The 17,375-nt window shown below is 40.4% G+C and overlaps 1 protein-coding gene across 2 annotated transcripts in view; it reads left to right on the forward strand.

The window, feature by feature from the left end:
* The window catches only part of tpcn3 (two pore segment channel 3), an 81,510-nt gene that overhangs the window by 47,858 nt on the left and 16,277 nt on the right, over positions 1-17,375 (forward strand). For both annotated transcript variants that reach the window (XM_069887659.1, XM_069887660.1), the window contains exons 9-13: positions 848-1,049; positions 3,876-4,020; positions 12,492-12,677; positions 12,762-12,826; positions 15,579-15,666. In XM_069887659.1, the coding sequence (XP_069743760.1) occupies positions 848-1,049; positions 3,876-4,020; positions 12,492-12,677; positions 12,762-12,826; positions 15,579-15,666 (686 nt within the window). The remainder of the gene's footprint in view (positions 1-847; positions 1,050-3,875; positions 4,021-12,491; positions 12,678-12,761; positions 12,827-15,578; positions 15,667-17,375) is intronic.

Here is a 17,375-nt window from a genome sequence, read left to right on the forward strand (position 1 = left end):
TGTTCAAAGCCCTGCCCTGGTTTAACTCTCCAAAATGCAACATCTCTCACTTGTCAAGAGCACGATTCAATCAGCATTCCTCGGCTCACGTTCCCAGTTCATCTAGCACAATGTTATTGCAGTGCCAGTGACCCGGGTTCGAATCTGGCGCTGTCTGTGGAGTAGGCTGTACATTCTCCCCGTGACCTGTGTGGGTTTTCTCCGGGTGATCCAGTTTCCTCCCACCATCCAAAATAAATGGAATTGGTAGTGGGCGGGGGTGAGTGAGTGGGTGGGAGGGAGAAGGAGCTGTGTCAGAGAATGTGGTGGTGGATATCAGAACTGGCACCTGTGGCAGACATCAGAGTTGTTGTGGCAGCAATATTTCCAGCTCGAATACTTACCCATGGATTGCCAAGAGCCCCTTGGGGAGTTAATGCAGCACAAGCCACATTGAGCACTATGTGGTTCGACATTAGTGTGGTATACCACTGTTACGCTGTGATTGGCTGCTACTGACTGGACACACCTCCCGAGACCGATCCTACCCATAGCCCTTTGCACGTCACCCTTTTCCTTTTGCTCTGATCAATCAAGGAGCTGGATGGTCGATTGATAATGTTCCGGTCTCTAGCTATTAAAAGCCTGATTGTTTCACTGCTCACCCTTTTGTGGATCATTGATGGTGCATCAATTAGCAAAATAGTTTCTTCAAACCATGATGCAATTTTAAAAAGTTAAACAAAAACCTTTCTGCTATTAGATTTTAGACTGACACTAAAGGTGAGATTTGTGCTTTGGCTCTTGTGTAGTATTTTGCATTGTTGAATCAAGTAATTTAGTCAAAAGCTAACACTGTGCTTTCCAGAATGAAGTCAAAAAGCTTGTTTATCTGAAGCATCGGAAAATGATTGAAGCTTTTAACCTAATGAAGACAAAGAATGGAACAGAGTTTGTGGTTCTGGAGGAGCATTGGAGGCAACTGGTGAAACTGGTGGCACCCGAGATCCCCAGCTCTCATAGAGAACTGCTGTGGAGAGTTTTGGATGATGAACAGAAGGGCTTTATCGGTGAGAAGCTGTTTGAAAACTAAAGGTTTAATTGTGAATCTTGTTGGAAATTTGAATTGCACTTGGCTAAAAGCAATCTGAATGAAGAACGATGTTATCCAGAGTTGGTGTGTGCGTAATTTTTTGGTATGTTTCCCCATTTCCTCCTGAGGGTGACTTTTTGCCATCTGACATTCATCCATTAATTCAAGACGGCCATCCTTTTCTAGGCTGGTGGGTGTGGGGGGGGGGGGGGGGTGGGGGGGAGAGGGGAGGGGTTGAAATATATTTGTTCAGTGCTACTAATGACTTGTATCTGCTGTCCTCCTTTTCGGCACATTTATTCAGTTGGATTTTAGGTGTCATTTTTATTCCAAACAAATATCTCCTGTGGTCTTTGAAGACATTGGGGTAAACCATTTTTAACAGGTTAATTAAGCCAAAAGGAACTCTCAAGATTAGGCCATGTAATTTATAAAATAAAGTGTAAATTCTCCAAAGGAATAATTTCCCTCCTTGTAAAAAAAAATATATATATATAAGGGCAACTTCTATTCACCAGGTTAACTTGCCACTTTCTGTGACCTTTTGTTAAATTGAAAGGGGGTAAACATTTCCACCTCTTGCATCAAAAATGCAAAAGCAAAATTCCATGTGTGTGTGTTGAGTAAACTATTAACCACTTGCATGTAGTATTTTATCTTGTCAAAATCGATCACTATTTGGACTCTTTCAGTTTCTGACTGACTGACTGACTTAAGTTTGGAGTGGAAGTGTGTCTGTGTTACAGTGGGTTCTGTGTTAAAGAAACTGTAAGGCTACATTGGCTCTGCCCATTACGTGTGCCTGACTCTTGTCCATCCTAGATCCAACTACCTATCAACACCTTCACCCAACATCAGTTAATTTGAATTGACTGGGGTGGTTTGATTCAGTTGAAGTTCTTTTTGATGGGCTGGTCTGTCCTTGCATGCCATCATCCCAGTGGACACGCACAAAATCGAGAAACCCATGTGTGGCCATATGCATTTATCAATGTTGAAAAGTTCAATATATTGTTCAAGAAAATTTCTTAAACAGGAAAATCTGCAAAAGCTGGGATTGTAGTGCAATACACAAAGGTGCTGGAGAAACTCAGCAAGTCATGCAGCATCTAAATGAAGAAAGGGTAACTACAGTTTCAGGCCTGAGCTCTTTGTTAAGGTAACAGCAGGAAGGCACCTGGAGGGGAGAGAGGGAGGAAGAAGGAGGTATTATGGGCAAAAAGGTCATAGGTGGATATGGGTAGGAGGATTGAAGAGCTGAGAAATAGTTGGGGGAAGAGGGCAGTTTGAATCGATGGGAGTAAGGAACTAGAGGGAAAGAGAGGGTATGGGTTAATGGAAACGAGGTCGATGTTAATTCCACCTGGTGGAGAGTGTCCAGACAGAATATTAGCAGGTAGCCTCAGTTGGGAGTTGAATGAGACCATGGACTTACATATCAGTGTGGGAATGATGTGTGGAATTTAAAATGGTTGCCCACTGGGAGGTCTCCATTTTTGCAGTGGACAGAGCAAAGGTGTTCATGAAATGGCCTCCCAATCTGCATCCAAGCTCTCTGATGTAGACGAGGCTATGATGGGAGCACCATATGCAGTAGGTGACAACTGCAGATTCACAAGTAAAGTGTTACTTCTCTTGGACGGGCTGTTTTGGTCCTCAAATGGTGATGAGGGAGGAGGTAGTATTTCTTCTGATGTAGCCACATGAACTCTTCTCTGTTAGCCTGTTCTCCTCCCCTGTATTTTCCTCCCTCTTGTCCTCTCCTTCCCCCACCCTTTTGTTCAGGTGCCTGCCTACTTTTTGCTCATACCTTGATGAAGGCCTCAGGCCCAGAACATTAGTTACCCTTTACTTCCCTTCAATGCTGCGTGAGCTGCTGAGTTTCTCCAGCACTTTTGTGTTTCACACTGTTATGCAAGAAAATGTAATTTTTTTCCTTCCCATGAGTGGAGTAAAATTCACATTAAAAAGCAGCCTTGATTGAGGTAAGATCCTTTCCCCATTTTTTGCCTTGCACTTATAAGCTAGAACAGTATTTGATGTTAAGTTTGATAGAATCCTTGTCTCCACCAGAAATTGAGCCCTGAGATTCTCTGCAGAATGGTTGAAGCTTTTTGTTGTGAAGCAGGAATCCATGACTTTCTTTCAGGGGGGCATGATGTGACTCTTGATGAACTACTTTCTCAGTGGTCTCTATTTTGGCTTTCAGCAAAAATCTCTGTCCTGGTACCTGTGGCAAAAAAAACTCCTTTGATTCCCAATGTAGAGTACAGAAGCAAATTGTATCCAAACTTGCCGCCTTTATTTTTCTCTTTAAGGAGGACATCCTCTTTTCTTGCCTTCCTCTTTCCTCCAGCATCCTCCTTCCCCCACCAGATCGCACCCTCTTTCATCTTGTGACTTCCCTGGCCTTCGGTATAAATGTTCTGGGGTGTTCACCTCATTTGCCATGGACCTATACACTGAAATTCTTGCTTGCTGTAACTGAACAGGTGATTGTAAAGAAACATTATAATGGCAAAGAAATTGAGGCAGTAGATAAGAAAGTGACTATGGTTACGATGGGAACTTGATATTTACCGCAGCATGAAATTTGTTGCTCGTCAGCCTATATTTTACTGCCACCATCTGCGTTCATTTGAATGACAACTCTGGCAACTGAGTAAATCAAATTGAACTTGAACACTTACTGCGGTGAAGTCATCCTGCAGGAAGTGTGGCGAGGTGTGCAGGACATGAAATATGACTGTAAACAGCATTCGATGACCATGATAAATGCCAAGCGTAAATTGTTTTCAAACAGGACGAGAATCATTCATTCGCTTGGCTGATCTTCTAAACATACAAATTATTAAGATGAAGGACCGGGCTCATCCATTGGAGGAAAGCATGCCCAGCGTGTACAACTCTACAGTGAGCCAGTTCATCTGCAGAATAGTCAAGCACCGGTACGTTACAAAAATATCCTCGCATACAATTTTATGTAGCAAATCAAGTTTGTAATTTAAAAATATGCTGTGGATTATTTACTAAACATTTGAGCTTTATTAAAAGGCAAAATTACATCTTGAGCAGACAATGAGAAGCTGGAGGGATTTAATAGGTCAAGCATCATCCACGGAGAGAAAAGGACAGATAATGGATTTATGAAACTACAGTGGGTTGGGGTGGGGAGATGAAATTAAAAGCAGAGTGGGGTGGGTCCCTAATGGCTGGAGGGTGGAGGAAATCTTCAAAGTAGTTCTTCCTGGACAAGAAATCACAGTGAAACAGTAAAATAAAGAAGCACAAAAAGCTGTAGATGTTAGAATCAGGCGGGATTTTGGGTCAGACAGCATCCACGGGGAGGAGACAGTCCATGTTTCAAGTTGGGGCCCTGTTTCTTTTTTTTCAAACTTTATTTAAAAGATAGAAAAAAAACCATAACATACAGTATAGAAATAATTTAAAAAAAAAAGATTTTACATTAACAACCACCCCACCCTCCCACCCCTTCAGCCAACTCCTTTAAGGGGAGCAACAAAAAAAAATTATTAATATAAAAAGAAAATTATAAATGTTAATAACATTTCAAAGTATATCTAAATGCATATATTCCAAATACGGAGACCACTTACTAACAAAAGAAGAAGAATTATCATGTAAATTATAAGTAATTTTTTCATAACAATACATTGAATTCATTGTGCCAGCGTGATATATTAATCTCAGTATCATCTTTCCAAGTACTAGCAACACATTTACACGCAAATGATAACACCAAACGTACAAAAGCAATTTGAATTTTGTCCAATCCCATTCCCCTTAGCAAATACAAATTTCCCAACAAAAAAATCGTTGGATCTAATGGTAGTATAAAATTATATAATTTTTCCAAAATGACTTTAATTCCTTTCCAAAATAATTGAACTTTAACACAAGTCCAAATGGCATGTCGAAAAGTTCCAATACATGAGGGAGTGCAGAGGCAATTCACCAGGCTGATATCTGGAACGGCAGGAATGACTTATGAGGAAAGATTGCGCAAATTGGGATTGTACTCCCTGGAGTTTAGAAGATTGAGAGGGGATCTCATAGAGACCTATAAAATTCTGGCAGGACTGGACACAATGATGGGAAAATCCAGAACCCGGGGCCATGGTTTGAGGATAAGAGGCAAACCATTTAGGACCGAGATGAGGAGGAATTTCTTTACCCAGAGGGTGGTGAATCTGTGGAATTCATTGCCACAGAGGGCAATAGAGGCAGATTCATTAAATATATTTAAGAGGGAATTAGATATATTTCTTCAGTATAAGGGTATTAAAGGTTACGGAGAGAAGGCGGGGACGGGGTACTGAACTTTAAGATCAGCCATGATCTCGTTGAATGGCGGAGCAGGCTCGAAGGGTCGAATGACCTACTCCTGCTCCTATCTTCTATGTTTCTATGAACCACATCAAAAAAAAGAATCCAAATTACTAAACCCATTTTTTTTTAGCTTTTCCAGGGTCAAATATAATTGATGTAAAAAATTATAATTAACCACTCCATATCTTACATTAGTCAATTTAATTACATTGCCCTGACACATATTTGCCCAATCATCTTCGGGAAAAATAAACACCAAATCACTCTCCCATTTAAGTTTAGATTTCTCCCAATCTGTCTTATCCATACTATCTTGTAACAAATTATACATAACTGAAATATAACCCTTTTTCGGTATAGAGGAAATCAAAGATTCAAATCTCAGCAAAGTAGGTAAAATCATCTCTCTACCATAATTATCTTTTATCAAAGCTCTAAGTTGATAATACGCAAACAAATAATTTATAGGTATATCAAATATTTCTCTCAATTGATTAAAAGAAAGAAATTGCCCCTCTACAAAACAATCTTGTATTGTCTTTATACCTTTAGAATCCCAAATCTTTAAATGATTATTAAACACTGAAAAAGGAATAAGCTGATTATTATACAATGGAATTAAAATTGATAATTTATCTTTCAATCCTAACACCCTTTTTTTTAATCCAAATCTTTAACAAATGTTTCAATATCGGCATATCATATTGCTATAACAAAATCAAATTCCAATGAACTATAAATTCGTGTATCTCAACCCTAGGAATGCACGCCATCTCCACTTTAGCCCAGCTAGGAGGCTGATCTAAATCCATCAATCTACTAACAAACTTCAACTGGGCCGCTTCATAATAGTTTTGAAAATGTGGTAATTGTAGTCTGCCCATTGCATTCTTCCATGTAAGTCTATGCATTGGCACTCGAGCTAATTTACCTTTCCATAAAAACTCCCACGCTGCTTTATTCAAATTTTGAAAAAAACCCTTAGAAAGTAAACAAGGTATTGACAGAAATAAATATTGAATTCGAGGAAAAATATTCATTTTAATAAAATTAACCCAACCAATCAATGTTAATGGAAGATCTTTCCACTTAATCAAATCTGCTTTAATCCGTCTTAATATAGGTACATAATTTAATTGATATAATGATTGATAATTAGTATCCATAAACACACCTAAATATTTAATTTCCTTAATTTTGTAATAGTTTTAAATTCAGAATAATCTCCCACCCCAATTGGTAAAATATCACTTTTATCCCGATAATTCTCCAAATTTCAACAAACACTCTTGCAATTGTTTCAGTGACCGTTCCGGTTCCGTCAAGTATGCCAACACATCATCCGCAAGTTAGTTAATTTTATGTTCTTCATTCTTAACCCTCATCCCTCTAATTTCTTCATTTTGTCTAATAGCCTGAGCTAACGGTTCAATAACCAACGCAAATAAGGCTGGTGACAATGGGCAGCCCTGTCGAGTTGAATGAGTCAATTTAAATGGTAAAGAAATCTGTCCATTTGTCACCACCCTAGCAGTCGGGTTCGTATATAAAGCCTTAACCCAACCAATAAAAAAAGGACCAAATTTAAATTTCTCTAACACTTTAAATAAAAAAATCCCACTCAACCCTATAAAAGCTTTTTCTGCATCTAATGCAACCACCATAGGGTAGTTAGGTTGCTTTCGATATGTGTTGACCAAAGTAATTAATTGAAATATATTGTCTGATGCATTTCTATTCTTAATAAAACCTGTTTGATCAAAGTGTACCAATTTGGTTAAATATTTAGCAAGTCTATTAGCTAATGCTTTTGCTATAATTTTATAATCTACATTTAATAAAGAGATAGGTCTATATGAAGACACTTTTTTGGATCCTATCTTTTTTTGGAATGACAGTTATTAAAGCACTTGAACATGATTCTGGTAACTTCTGATCTTCAGTAACTTGATTCAACACTTCTCCAAATACATTAGAGAAATCATCATAAAAAAGTTTATAAAATTCCACAGGGAATCCATCATCCCCTGGAGACTTTCCATTAGGCATTTCCTGAATAGCTTCCTTAATTTCAAAATCCGTAAATGGAGATTCCAATTCCTGAACCTTATTTCCATCTAATACTGGTAAATTTGATTTAGATAAGTAAGAGTCAATAGAACCATTATCCTGTTTCCCCTCAGAAGTATATAATTTTAGATAAAATGAATAAAACTGTCATTAATTTCCTGAGGTTTATAAGTAACTTTTGAATTCTTTGTAACAGTGTTAATAGTCCGAGATGTCTGTTCAGCTTTCAATTGCAAAGCAAGTACCTTATGAGCTCTTTCCTCCAACTCATAATAACGTTGTTTAGATCGATTAATTATGCGCTCAAACTGATAAGAAGTTTGTAAAGTATTATAGCGTAATTTCAACCTCGCTAATGCGACTTTTCTTTTATCTTCTGTTACTTCTTTCTGAAAATCTTTCTCTAACTTGGCAATCGTACTTTCTAACTCTAAACTTTCTGCCATATATTGTTCCTTAACTTTCATAGAATAACTAATAATCTTCCCCCAAAATAAGCTTTTAAAGCACTCCATATTGCAAAATGACTATCCACAGAATTAACATTCTCGGTCAAAAATAAAGAGATATGCTCTTTAACAAAAGTAACAAACTCTGGTTTTTTCAATAACATTGCATTAAACCTCCATCTAAACGACGGACGTACTACCTCGAACTTTCACAAGAAAAAGGTAATAATGAATGATCTGATATAACTCAACTTTTATATTCAGCTCGTAATACTCTACCTTGTAAATGTGCTGATACCAAAAATAAATCAATTCTAGAAAACTAATCACGTCGTGGAGAATAAAAAGAAAAATCTTTCTCTGTAGGATTAACTTTTCTCCAAATATCCACCAAATTTAAATCTTTCATTAACGCATTAATTTGTGTGGCCATCTTTGATTTCCTTCTACTTTTTGGATTTCTGTCCAATAAAGGGTCCAGATCACAATTAAAATTCACCACCAACTAAGACATTTTCATTAGCTTGAGTTAACAGTAAAAAAGCTTCTGAAATAAACCGCTCATCGTCTATATTAGGGGCATAAAGATTCAGGAAAAATTTTACATTCACTCTTAATACTCTGCCAGCAAACCCCTCTGAAGATTCCAATTCAAAAGGTAAATTTTTATTAATCAAAATTGCTACTCCTCTTGCCGTAGAAGAAGAAGAAGAAAAAGCATGACCAATCCAATCTCTTTTCAATTTCAAATGTTCCTTTTCAGTCAAATGTGTTTCTTGTAAAAAAGCAATATCGATTTTCATTTTTTTATATAAGCCAATATTCTCTTTCTCTTAAATGGATTATTTAATCCCTGAACATTAAAAGTTGGAAAATTCAATTTAGACATCTTTTTAAACTACTAATATATTTACACACTATAAAATAATGCTCCCCTCTATAATTCTTCAAAAAAAACCTTCAAAAAACCCCAGAAAAACACACAAAAAAAAACCACCCAAAGGTAGTAATACCCTAAAAATCTGGGTGTGGTAAACCCACTAGCGGCAGATGACTATTAAAGTTTCAGTGTTATCCACCACCACCACCACCCCGCTCAGCCAGATACATATTTATTATTTAATTAAAGACAATGAAATATAGTCCATATATTCAGCCCAATGAATGCTCCGGATCTTCAACATCAAAAGATTTTGTGTCAACTCTTCTTTCTTTCCATACTTTCCATACCCATTCCATTTCCATTTCCATTTACCCTCCTCTTAGGAGACAACGGAGGATAACGCCCATTTCTCCGCAATTCCCGCACACAATTAGCAAAAACCAAGGCATCATGATCATTCTCAAAGAATTGAGATTGAGAGTTTCCATAAAAAACCTTCAAAATTGCAGGATAACAAAAAGCAAACTTGTAGCTTTTTTGCCACAAAGCATCTTTGGCCGTATTAAATTCTCGTCATCTTCTAATATCCTCTTGGCTCAAATCACCATAAAAAAAACACCCTTGTTATTTTGAACCATTAATGGAGACTGATTCTGCCATGTGTTCTGCACCACCATACGTAAAATCATTTCTCTATCTTGGTATTTTAAACAACGAACCAAGACTGCTCTCGGTGTTTGTCCTGGAAGTGGTTTTCTTCTCAGAGCTCTATGAGCCCGATCCAATTCCAAGCCTTCAAGAAAAAGCTCTTTACCCAACACCTCTGGGATCCAGTGCTTAAAATATTTTATAGGATCGGAACCTTCACTGTCCTCTGGAAGAACAACTATTTTCACATTATTCCTTCGGCTTTGATTTTCCAGCGAATCAATCTTCTTCATTAAATCTCTTTTTTGAATCCCCCAATCTACAAAAGAACCTTCCATTTTTTCTCTATTCACCTGATTTTGACACTCAGAAAAGGCTATTTCAATTTTCTTTAAATTATCTTGCAACTGATTTTATACATCTATTAATATTGCTCTTAACTACAGTCGTTTCCTGTTTCATAGTTGACATTTCATCACACAGGGTATTCATTTTTATCTTCATCTCCATAAATCCTTGATTCATCGGAGTTGATATTTGTTTTGACATATTGTGCATTTGACAAGCAATCCCCTCCAAAACAGTAAACACTGAATCCATTCCAGATTCCACCTCCACTTTTTGAGGTCTGCCTCCTTTAACTACAGGCTCCTCCTCCTGGACAAATTCCAATAAGGTAAGTTCCTCTTCTTCCTCAGTCATCGTAGATCCTTTAGCTGAATGGCTGCAGGTCTGGACACCTGACGCCGGCACCCTGACCTCTTCGGGACGTCGGCATTTGGGCTCCCCCACAGCCCATACTTTGTCCAGCAATTCTCAGACCCGGGATGCCCCACGCAATCCAGGCAAAGCCGCCAGACGCGCAGGAGTGTCCTCCGACGCTACACTGCGTGCCCCCGGGCCGTCCAGCGAGGTTTTGGGTTTGCGGTTCCCTTGTCGGCCATACCACCCGCGTGCACGGCTTCAAGTGAACGCGTGTCGGCAACAGCCAAGCTCCTCCCCAAGGTATCGGCGCCATCTTGCGGAGGCAGCATCGGCGCCAAGGTCAAACTCGAACGGGTTAGAGTCCTCTGAGGCTTGGAGACTCCCCACGACGATTCCATGGATTCAGCTATGCAGGTAGGCCTCAATTCTTCCCCACTTTTGTATGGTAATTTTTTCTGAAGTTGAGGTTTAAATTTTTTCACATTAGATTCCATCATAAATGACTGTTATTTAAACAACTGTAAATATTATTTTTAACCACTTTTATGCTTTTTTAAAACCGGGTATTTAGTGATACAGCTGGGGAAAGGTGGAGTACACTTCTTTCTTCTACGCCATCTTGCCACGACCCCCCCCCTTGGGCCTGTTTCGAACCCAAGGTGGGAAGGGGAGATGGGAAGCATTAAAAGCTGCTGCCAGCTCTTCCGCTCAAGATTTCAACTTCTACAATTTCTTGTCTTATTTTTTATCTGTTATTTATTATTGCAAAAACTAACATCCCATCAACGTACTGTTAGATGATGTTCTCCAAGCTTCACAAAGTTAAATTAACTATCTTTTACTTCCCTATTGTTCATAGCAGTTAGTAAAACACATTTAACATCTCGGTCTTGCTCAATTTCTTGCATGATGCTTGTTTATTTTGGAGGATCTGACTAACATTTGTTTTTCCCTACAAGTGTTAGCTGAATGCCTGATGCTCAACTCCAGAGGAATGCTGTTAAGGAATCATTTACTTCTTAAATATGTAGCTGACGTGGAAATTGGTAGTGTTGTGGATACTAAATAATGCTGTCAAAGAATAGCGGAGGATATAGATCGGTTGGAAATTTGAAAGGTGAAGGAAAAGTGTGGCGTGTTGCATTTTGAGAGGTCAAATGCAAGAGGAATGTATACAGTAAATGGAAAGTTCCTTAGTAGCATTGATGTACACAGGGATCTTAGGGTACAAGTCCATGGCTTCCTGAAGGTGGCAACGCAAATAGATAGGATGGTAAAGAAGGCATGCTTGCATTCATTGTTTGGAGCATTCAGTGTAAATGTTGGGAAGTCATGATGCAGCTGTATAAATCTTAGGTTCGACCACGTTTGGGGTATTGTTTGTAGTTCTGGTGGCCCTATGATCTGGAGGCTTTGGAAAGGGTGCAGAATAGGTTCACCAGAATATTGCTTGAATCAGAGGACATTAACTATAAGGAAAGATTGGACAAAATATGTTTTTCTTTGTGTATCAGGAGGCTGAGGGGAAACCTGATGGAAGGATATAAATTATTAGAGTTTATATGGTCGGAGTTTGTTTCCCAGGGTCAAAATTTTATATACGAGAGGGCAGAGTGTTAAGGTGAGAAGGGGAAAGTTTAAAGGAGATTTACAAGACGTTTTGCACAGAGTGGTAGGAGTCTGGAATGTGCTGCTGGAGGTGGAGGATGCAGGTTTGAGAGGAATTCGGGTAGGCCCGTGAGCAAGCAAGGAATGGAGGAATATTGACCACGTGTAGGCAGAGAATTCATCATATTTGCCACTAGCATTGTGAGCCGAAGCATCTGTTCTATGTTCAGTGTGGGTTGCAAGGAAGAAGCATTATTTAACTTAACATTACATAACTTAAGTCTTAGGTGGGGGTGGGGAAAGGGTAAATAAAGTGAATGGATGAGAACTGGCAAATGGATTACAATGTGGGAAAATTCCAAGGCTCTTTTTTTTTATATAAAAGTGTGGCATTTTTAAAATGATGAGGGATTAAAAGTTATTGGGTGTTTTGAGTAGCCTGGTTATGTTGAAGGTCTTGCTTCTGTACAGTATCCATGAAAAACAGTCACAATGAAAGTTGAGAAGTTGAGCTTTCCACTGAACCATCCTCGTCTTGTATTTCACTCTTAATCCATTGTCTCATTTCCTCTTTTACTTGTCTTGCAGATTTGTATGGAACCCACAGCCCAAACCATTTGGGCTAATTAATTCATGGCAGACCCCATTTTAGACAGAGGAACAAGTTTCTTGCAATGAGGTCAAAGCTTTTTTTTCTCTCTTGCAGAGGTTTTCGTTACACGTACGATGTTATCATTCTCATAAATGCTATTTTTATTGGTGGAGATGAGACCAATCCTTTAATATCCAAGGCAGAATGGGTGTTTTTGACCCTCTACTTAATTGAAATACTGCTGAAACTCTACGCTCATGAGCCCAGGGCATTTTTTGCCAAATTTCAATTTTGGAATTGGTAATTTTACTTTATTTTAAATTTATTTGCTTATTTATTTCTGGATACAAAACAATGAATTAAGTTTTTGATTTACTGTTTCAGGTTTGATACCATAATCATTGTTGCTGCTTTGCTGGGAACTATAATAAATACTGCGCTTAAGTCATGTAAGTATTTGAAAAACCTGTACTGACAGCCAAACTCTGGAAATCAGTCACAAACGATATTTAATAGATTCTTGCATCATGACATGACTAATCATTTCTTGCACCTGCTTTCTCCTCATTGCACTGGTATTTTTCTATTAGAGTGGAAAACAAAAGAGTCTGCAGATGCTGTGATTGGAGTAAAAGCAGAAGTGCCGGAGGAACTCGGCAGGTTACAGTGTACATAGGAGGTAAAGATGTACAACTTTGAAGGGCTCAGGCCCAAAACATTGGTTATATATCTTTACCTCCTACGTGTGCTGAGTTCCTCCAGCATTTCTGTGTTTTACTTTCTCCATTAGAATGGACAGACCAAGAATTAACCCTGGAAAAACCACTCTTGGCCCGAAACATTGGTTATTACCTCCTACGTGTGCTGAGTTCCTCCAGCATTTCTGTGTTTTACTTTCTCCATTAGAATGGACAGACCAAGAATTAACCCTGGAAAAACCACTCTTAGAATTTGTTTTTTTTAGGATAAAGGTAGCCTTTCAGTGCCACCTGCTACCAAGGATATTTAGATTCCTGGACGAGTTTTCAACGCGCTGCATCTCGTTTGGACCTCCTGTGCTATTAAAGCTGGAGTCCATCGCAGATGGTCCTCTCCACTGAAACGAATGGCATGTTGCTCCTACTCCAGGTCTGACCAGTTTAACTGTTGGGAAGTTGCAGGAAGTCAGGATTCTGCTGATCCATGAGGCATCCCACTGTTGGAATGGAGATGGCCAATCTCAGTGAAGAGCAAGTATGGCTTGGAGGAGAATCCCAAACTTGATGGTGACCCTATGGCATAACCTAACATTGCAGAATTGTTTCAACACAGGAGGTGGTCATTGACTCCATTGTGCCCTCTGCTTTGTATCCAGTCAGTCTGGATGAGGCTATAATCCTGCAGCCCATTTTCTCTCCAGCTTCTCTTGAATTACCTTTAGAAAGAATTTTGTCTTGAACTAATGGTTCAGCACCAAACTGCAGACATTTCTCAGCGGGATTCTGCCAAAGATCTATGGACTAGGCTTGAGGGGATGAATGACCCACTTCTGTATCTAATTCATTATCATCAATATTCAGGCAAGGAATAAAAACTGGTGTTGTATAAATTCTTTTATAAATTCATTTCAAAGCTGTTTCAGCTGTATGGAGAGGAATAAAGTTGATGTTTCCTGATCACCAGAATTAGGGAAGGTTAGATGCGTAACATGTCTCCAAGTTGCACAGCAGGGTGAGAACAAGGAGAACATGGGGTGGATGATGTAAGTGAATGGCGCTGGCTGAGAGAGGTGGGTGAGGGCTGGTCTGCCTGGAGGAGGTGTGAGGAGAAGATGAATGGGTGTAACACCGACAGAAGTATTGATAACGCTGCAGTTCCGGGATGGGGAACAGTGTAATTGCAGGGAATGTGACAAAGAACGAAGGCAGGAAATACTCAGCAGATCAAGCAGCACCCATGGAGATTCTAAAATGTGACCTTTCCACAGCACCAATGATTGGGTCTGAGGTTCAAATCCCGCGCTGTCTGTAAAGAGTTTGTTCATTCCTCCCCCACCGCCACCATGGGTTTTCCCTGGGTGCTCTGGTTTCTTCCCACTGTTGAAAATATACTGGAGGGGGGGTGTTGTTTTCGGCCCACTTGTGGGCTGAAATATCCTGTTACCCTGCTGTATGTCTAAATTGACAGAGCTGGCAGGTTCAGATGAAAAATCTGTGTGAATTTGATGAGATGGCCTAAGAGCTGTAACTTATCTGTTCAGAACGTCGAACAAAGAGCAGCACAGCACAGGAACAGGCCCTTCAGTCCCTGTGTCTCCCCTGGACATGGTCCAAATTAAAGTAAGCCTCTGATGTGTGCATAGGATGCACATTGTCTGCATATTCATACATAGAAGCTTCTGAAATGCTACTATTATATCCGCTGGCAGCCTGTTCCAGGCACTCATCACTTTTGTTTTTAAAAGGAAAAATTTCCCCTTACATCTTTAAACTTTTCTCTTTCCATCCCACCCCCCCCCCCCCCCCACAACCCCCACACCAGCCTTAAACAAAGAGGACATTTTTACCTGGGAAAAAAGTTTCTCATCCTTTTACAACCTTCTATCAGGTCACCCCTCAGCCTGCAGTGCTCCAGAGAGAACAAGAAGCACCTGAAGGCTAAGTCCTGCTTCTCAGGCATAAACTGGAGGAGGCGAAGGGCCTGTCCATCTAGGTTTCTGAGATTGAGCATTGCTTTGACAGGAAAGAGAAGGGCCACGGTTAGAGCTGGTAGGAATTAGTGACCCTCGGGGAACACCCTGAGCAGAGGTGCTCTGCCAAGTGATCACTTCGCTGGGTTCGGCTCCCATTGCGAATGCCAAGGACAGGGCTCCTAACTGCATTTTCTTCTGGTAAGAATTTATCCCCATTTTTATTCCATGCCTGAATATTGTCCCTGTTTTGTAGGGATTTTCTGCTGAAAATGTCCTCCCCGGAGGGAAAATTATTAATCGAGCAGCAGCATTGGAAAGTCGTTTGAATGCCTGAATTGGGAGCAGAATCGGGGGCCACGTGTCCCGCACACCGGCTCGGCCATTCCGTACAATGATGGCTCATCTGATGGTGACCTTGGTCCCTCATTTCTTCAGGAAGCTGGAATTGATTTAAGTTCAAATTTAAAGCTTTGATTCAATCCTATGAAAACCCACATACTCTTTTTATTTGTTTTTTTTTCCCAACTCAGCTGGCGGGTACAATAGCCAACAGATCTTGGATATTGTGTTCATCCTGCGAGTTCTTCGATTAATCCGGATCATCGACAGCTTCCAGAGGTAAAAGTGCAAAGGCTGTAGTTTATAGATGAAAGACAATCATTTACAATGTGAAAATAAAACAATCCGGAACCAATGTCTTTTGAAAATTGTGCAAACCGATTGTTGTGATGTATTAAAAATGTGACTGAGCTATTTGATCCTTTCTGATATGATTCCAAATGATTTTTAGTCTATTCCTCATTCTTCACACCCTCTCCCCTCCCCCCCCCCCCCCCCCACCACACCCCATACCCTTGCTGCCGGAGGGTCCAAAATATTTTTATCTCCTTCTTGAGCATAATCAAGATTTGGTCTTCATGGCCTTCTACGTTGGTGAACTCCATGGGGTGCAGACGGTTCTCCTCATTGCAGTATGAATGAAGCACCTTCGCTCTGTCTGCTTCAGTGACAGGGACCTCCCTCCCAGTGGCCAACCACTTCAGTTCTGTGTCCCACCCCCATACATGCATGTATGTCCTTAGCCTCGTACTACTCCACCAAGACTACCCGTAAAATGGAAGAACACTTGATTTTCTATCTGGCATTCTTCAGCTGGATGGCGTTAACTGGTTTCTGCTTAGCTAAATTTAAATTTAGGCATACAACATGGTAACAGGCCATTTCAGCCCACGAGTCCATAGCACCCAATTTTTTACACCCAATTAACCTATACTCCCGGTACATTTTGAACGGTGGGAGGAAACCACATCCCCCGGAGAAAACCGAAGCAGATACGGGGAGAACATACAAACTCCTTACAGAGAAGTGTGGGATTTAAAGCCTGGTCAAAATTGCTAGCACTGTAAAGGTGTTGCACTAATCACTATGCCAACCCTGCACCTATTCTCGATTCTCCCTCCCTTGTCATTTTTCCCTGGGCTCTCCACCCCCCCTTCCCTCTCTATTTACCTAGCCATCCCTCCTCCCCCAGCTTGCTGCTGTGCCCTCCCTTCTCTGCTTATCACCTCCCACCTGTGGGACCATTTTCTTTCTCCCCACCGCCCCCCCCCCCCCACCCCCAATGCCTGCTGACATTTTTCCATACCTTGATGAAGGGCTCAAGCCTGAAACATTGGTTATATATCTTTATCTTTCCTGTATAAAGTGCACTGTCTGACCTCCTGAGTTTCTCCAGCGTGGTGTTTTATTACTTTAACCGTGGTGTCTCCAGACTTCCGTGTTTTACTACTGGATATAACTGTTGAGTAAACAACAGTGAAACAACAACCTTTCAAAACCTGTCTGCAAAAACATGCAAGTTAATTTGCAATACACAAATGTGCTGCATAAACTCAGCAGATCACACGCAATCTATCAGAATTAAAGGGTAACGACCGTTTTGGGCTTGAGCCCTTCGTCAAGGTATGAGCCAACACCGCCAGGGACCTGAGTAAAAAGAATGGGGGGGAGGGGAGAGGAGGGAGGGAGGGAGGAAAGGGCAGGACCACAGCCTCACAGGTGAGAGGTTACAGATGGAAAGGTAGAGGATATAAAAGTGGAACAGCGATAGAGGGAAGTGGGTAGTTCTCTGACAGGAGAGGGAATGGAAGGGGGTGTGGGGAGCTGGAGGAGAAGAGAGCAATTTGGGGAAGGGGCTTAATGGAGATTGGAAAAGCTGACGTTAATGTTGTCTGGTTGGAGAGTGCCCAGTCCGAATACAAAGTGGTGCTCCTCTAATTTGCAGGTCGCTTCGTTTTGGCAGTGCATGAGGCCATGGGTAGACGTGT

The sequence above is a fragment of the Narcine bancroftii genome, chromosome 6, assembly GCF_036971445.1.
Source record: "Narcine bancroftii isolate sNarBan1 chromosome 6, sNarBan1.hap1, whole genome shotgun sequence".
NCBI lineage: Eukaryota > Metazoa > Chordata > Chondrichthyes > Torpediniformes > Narcinidae > Narcine > Narcine bancroftii.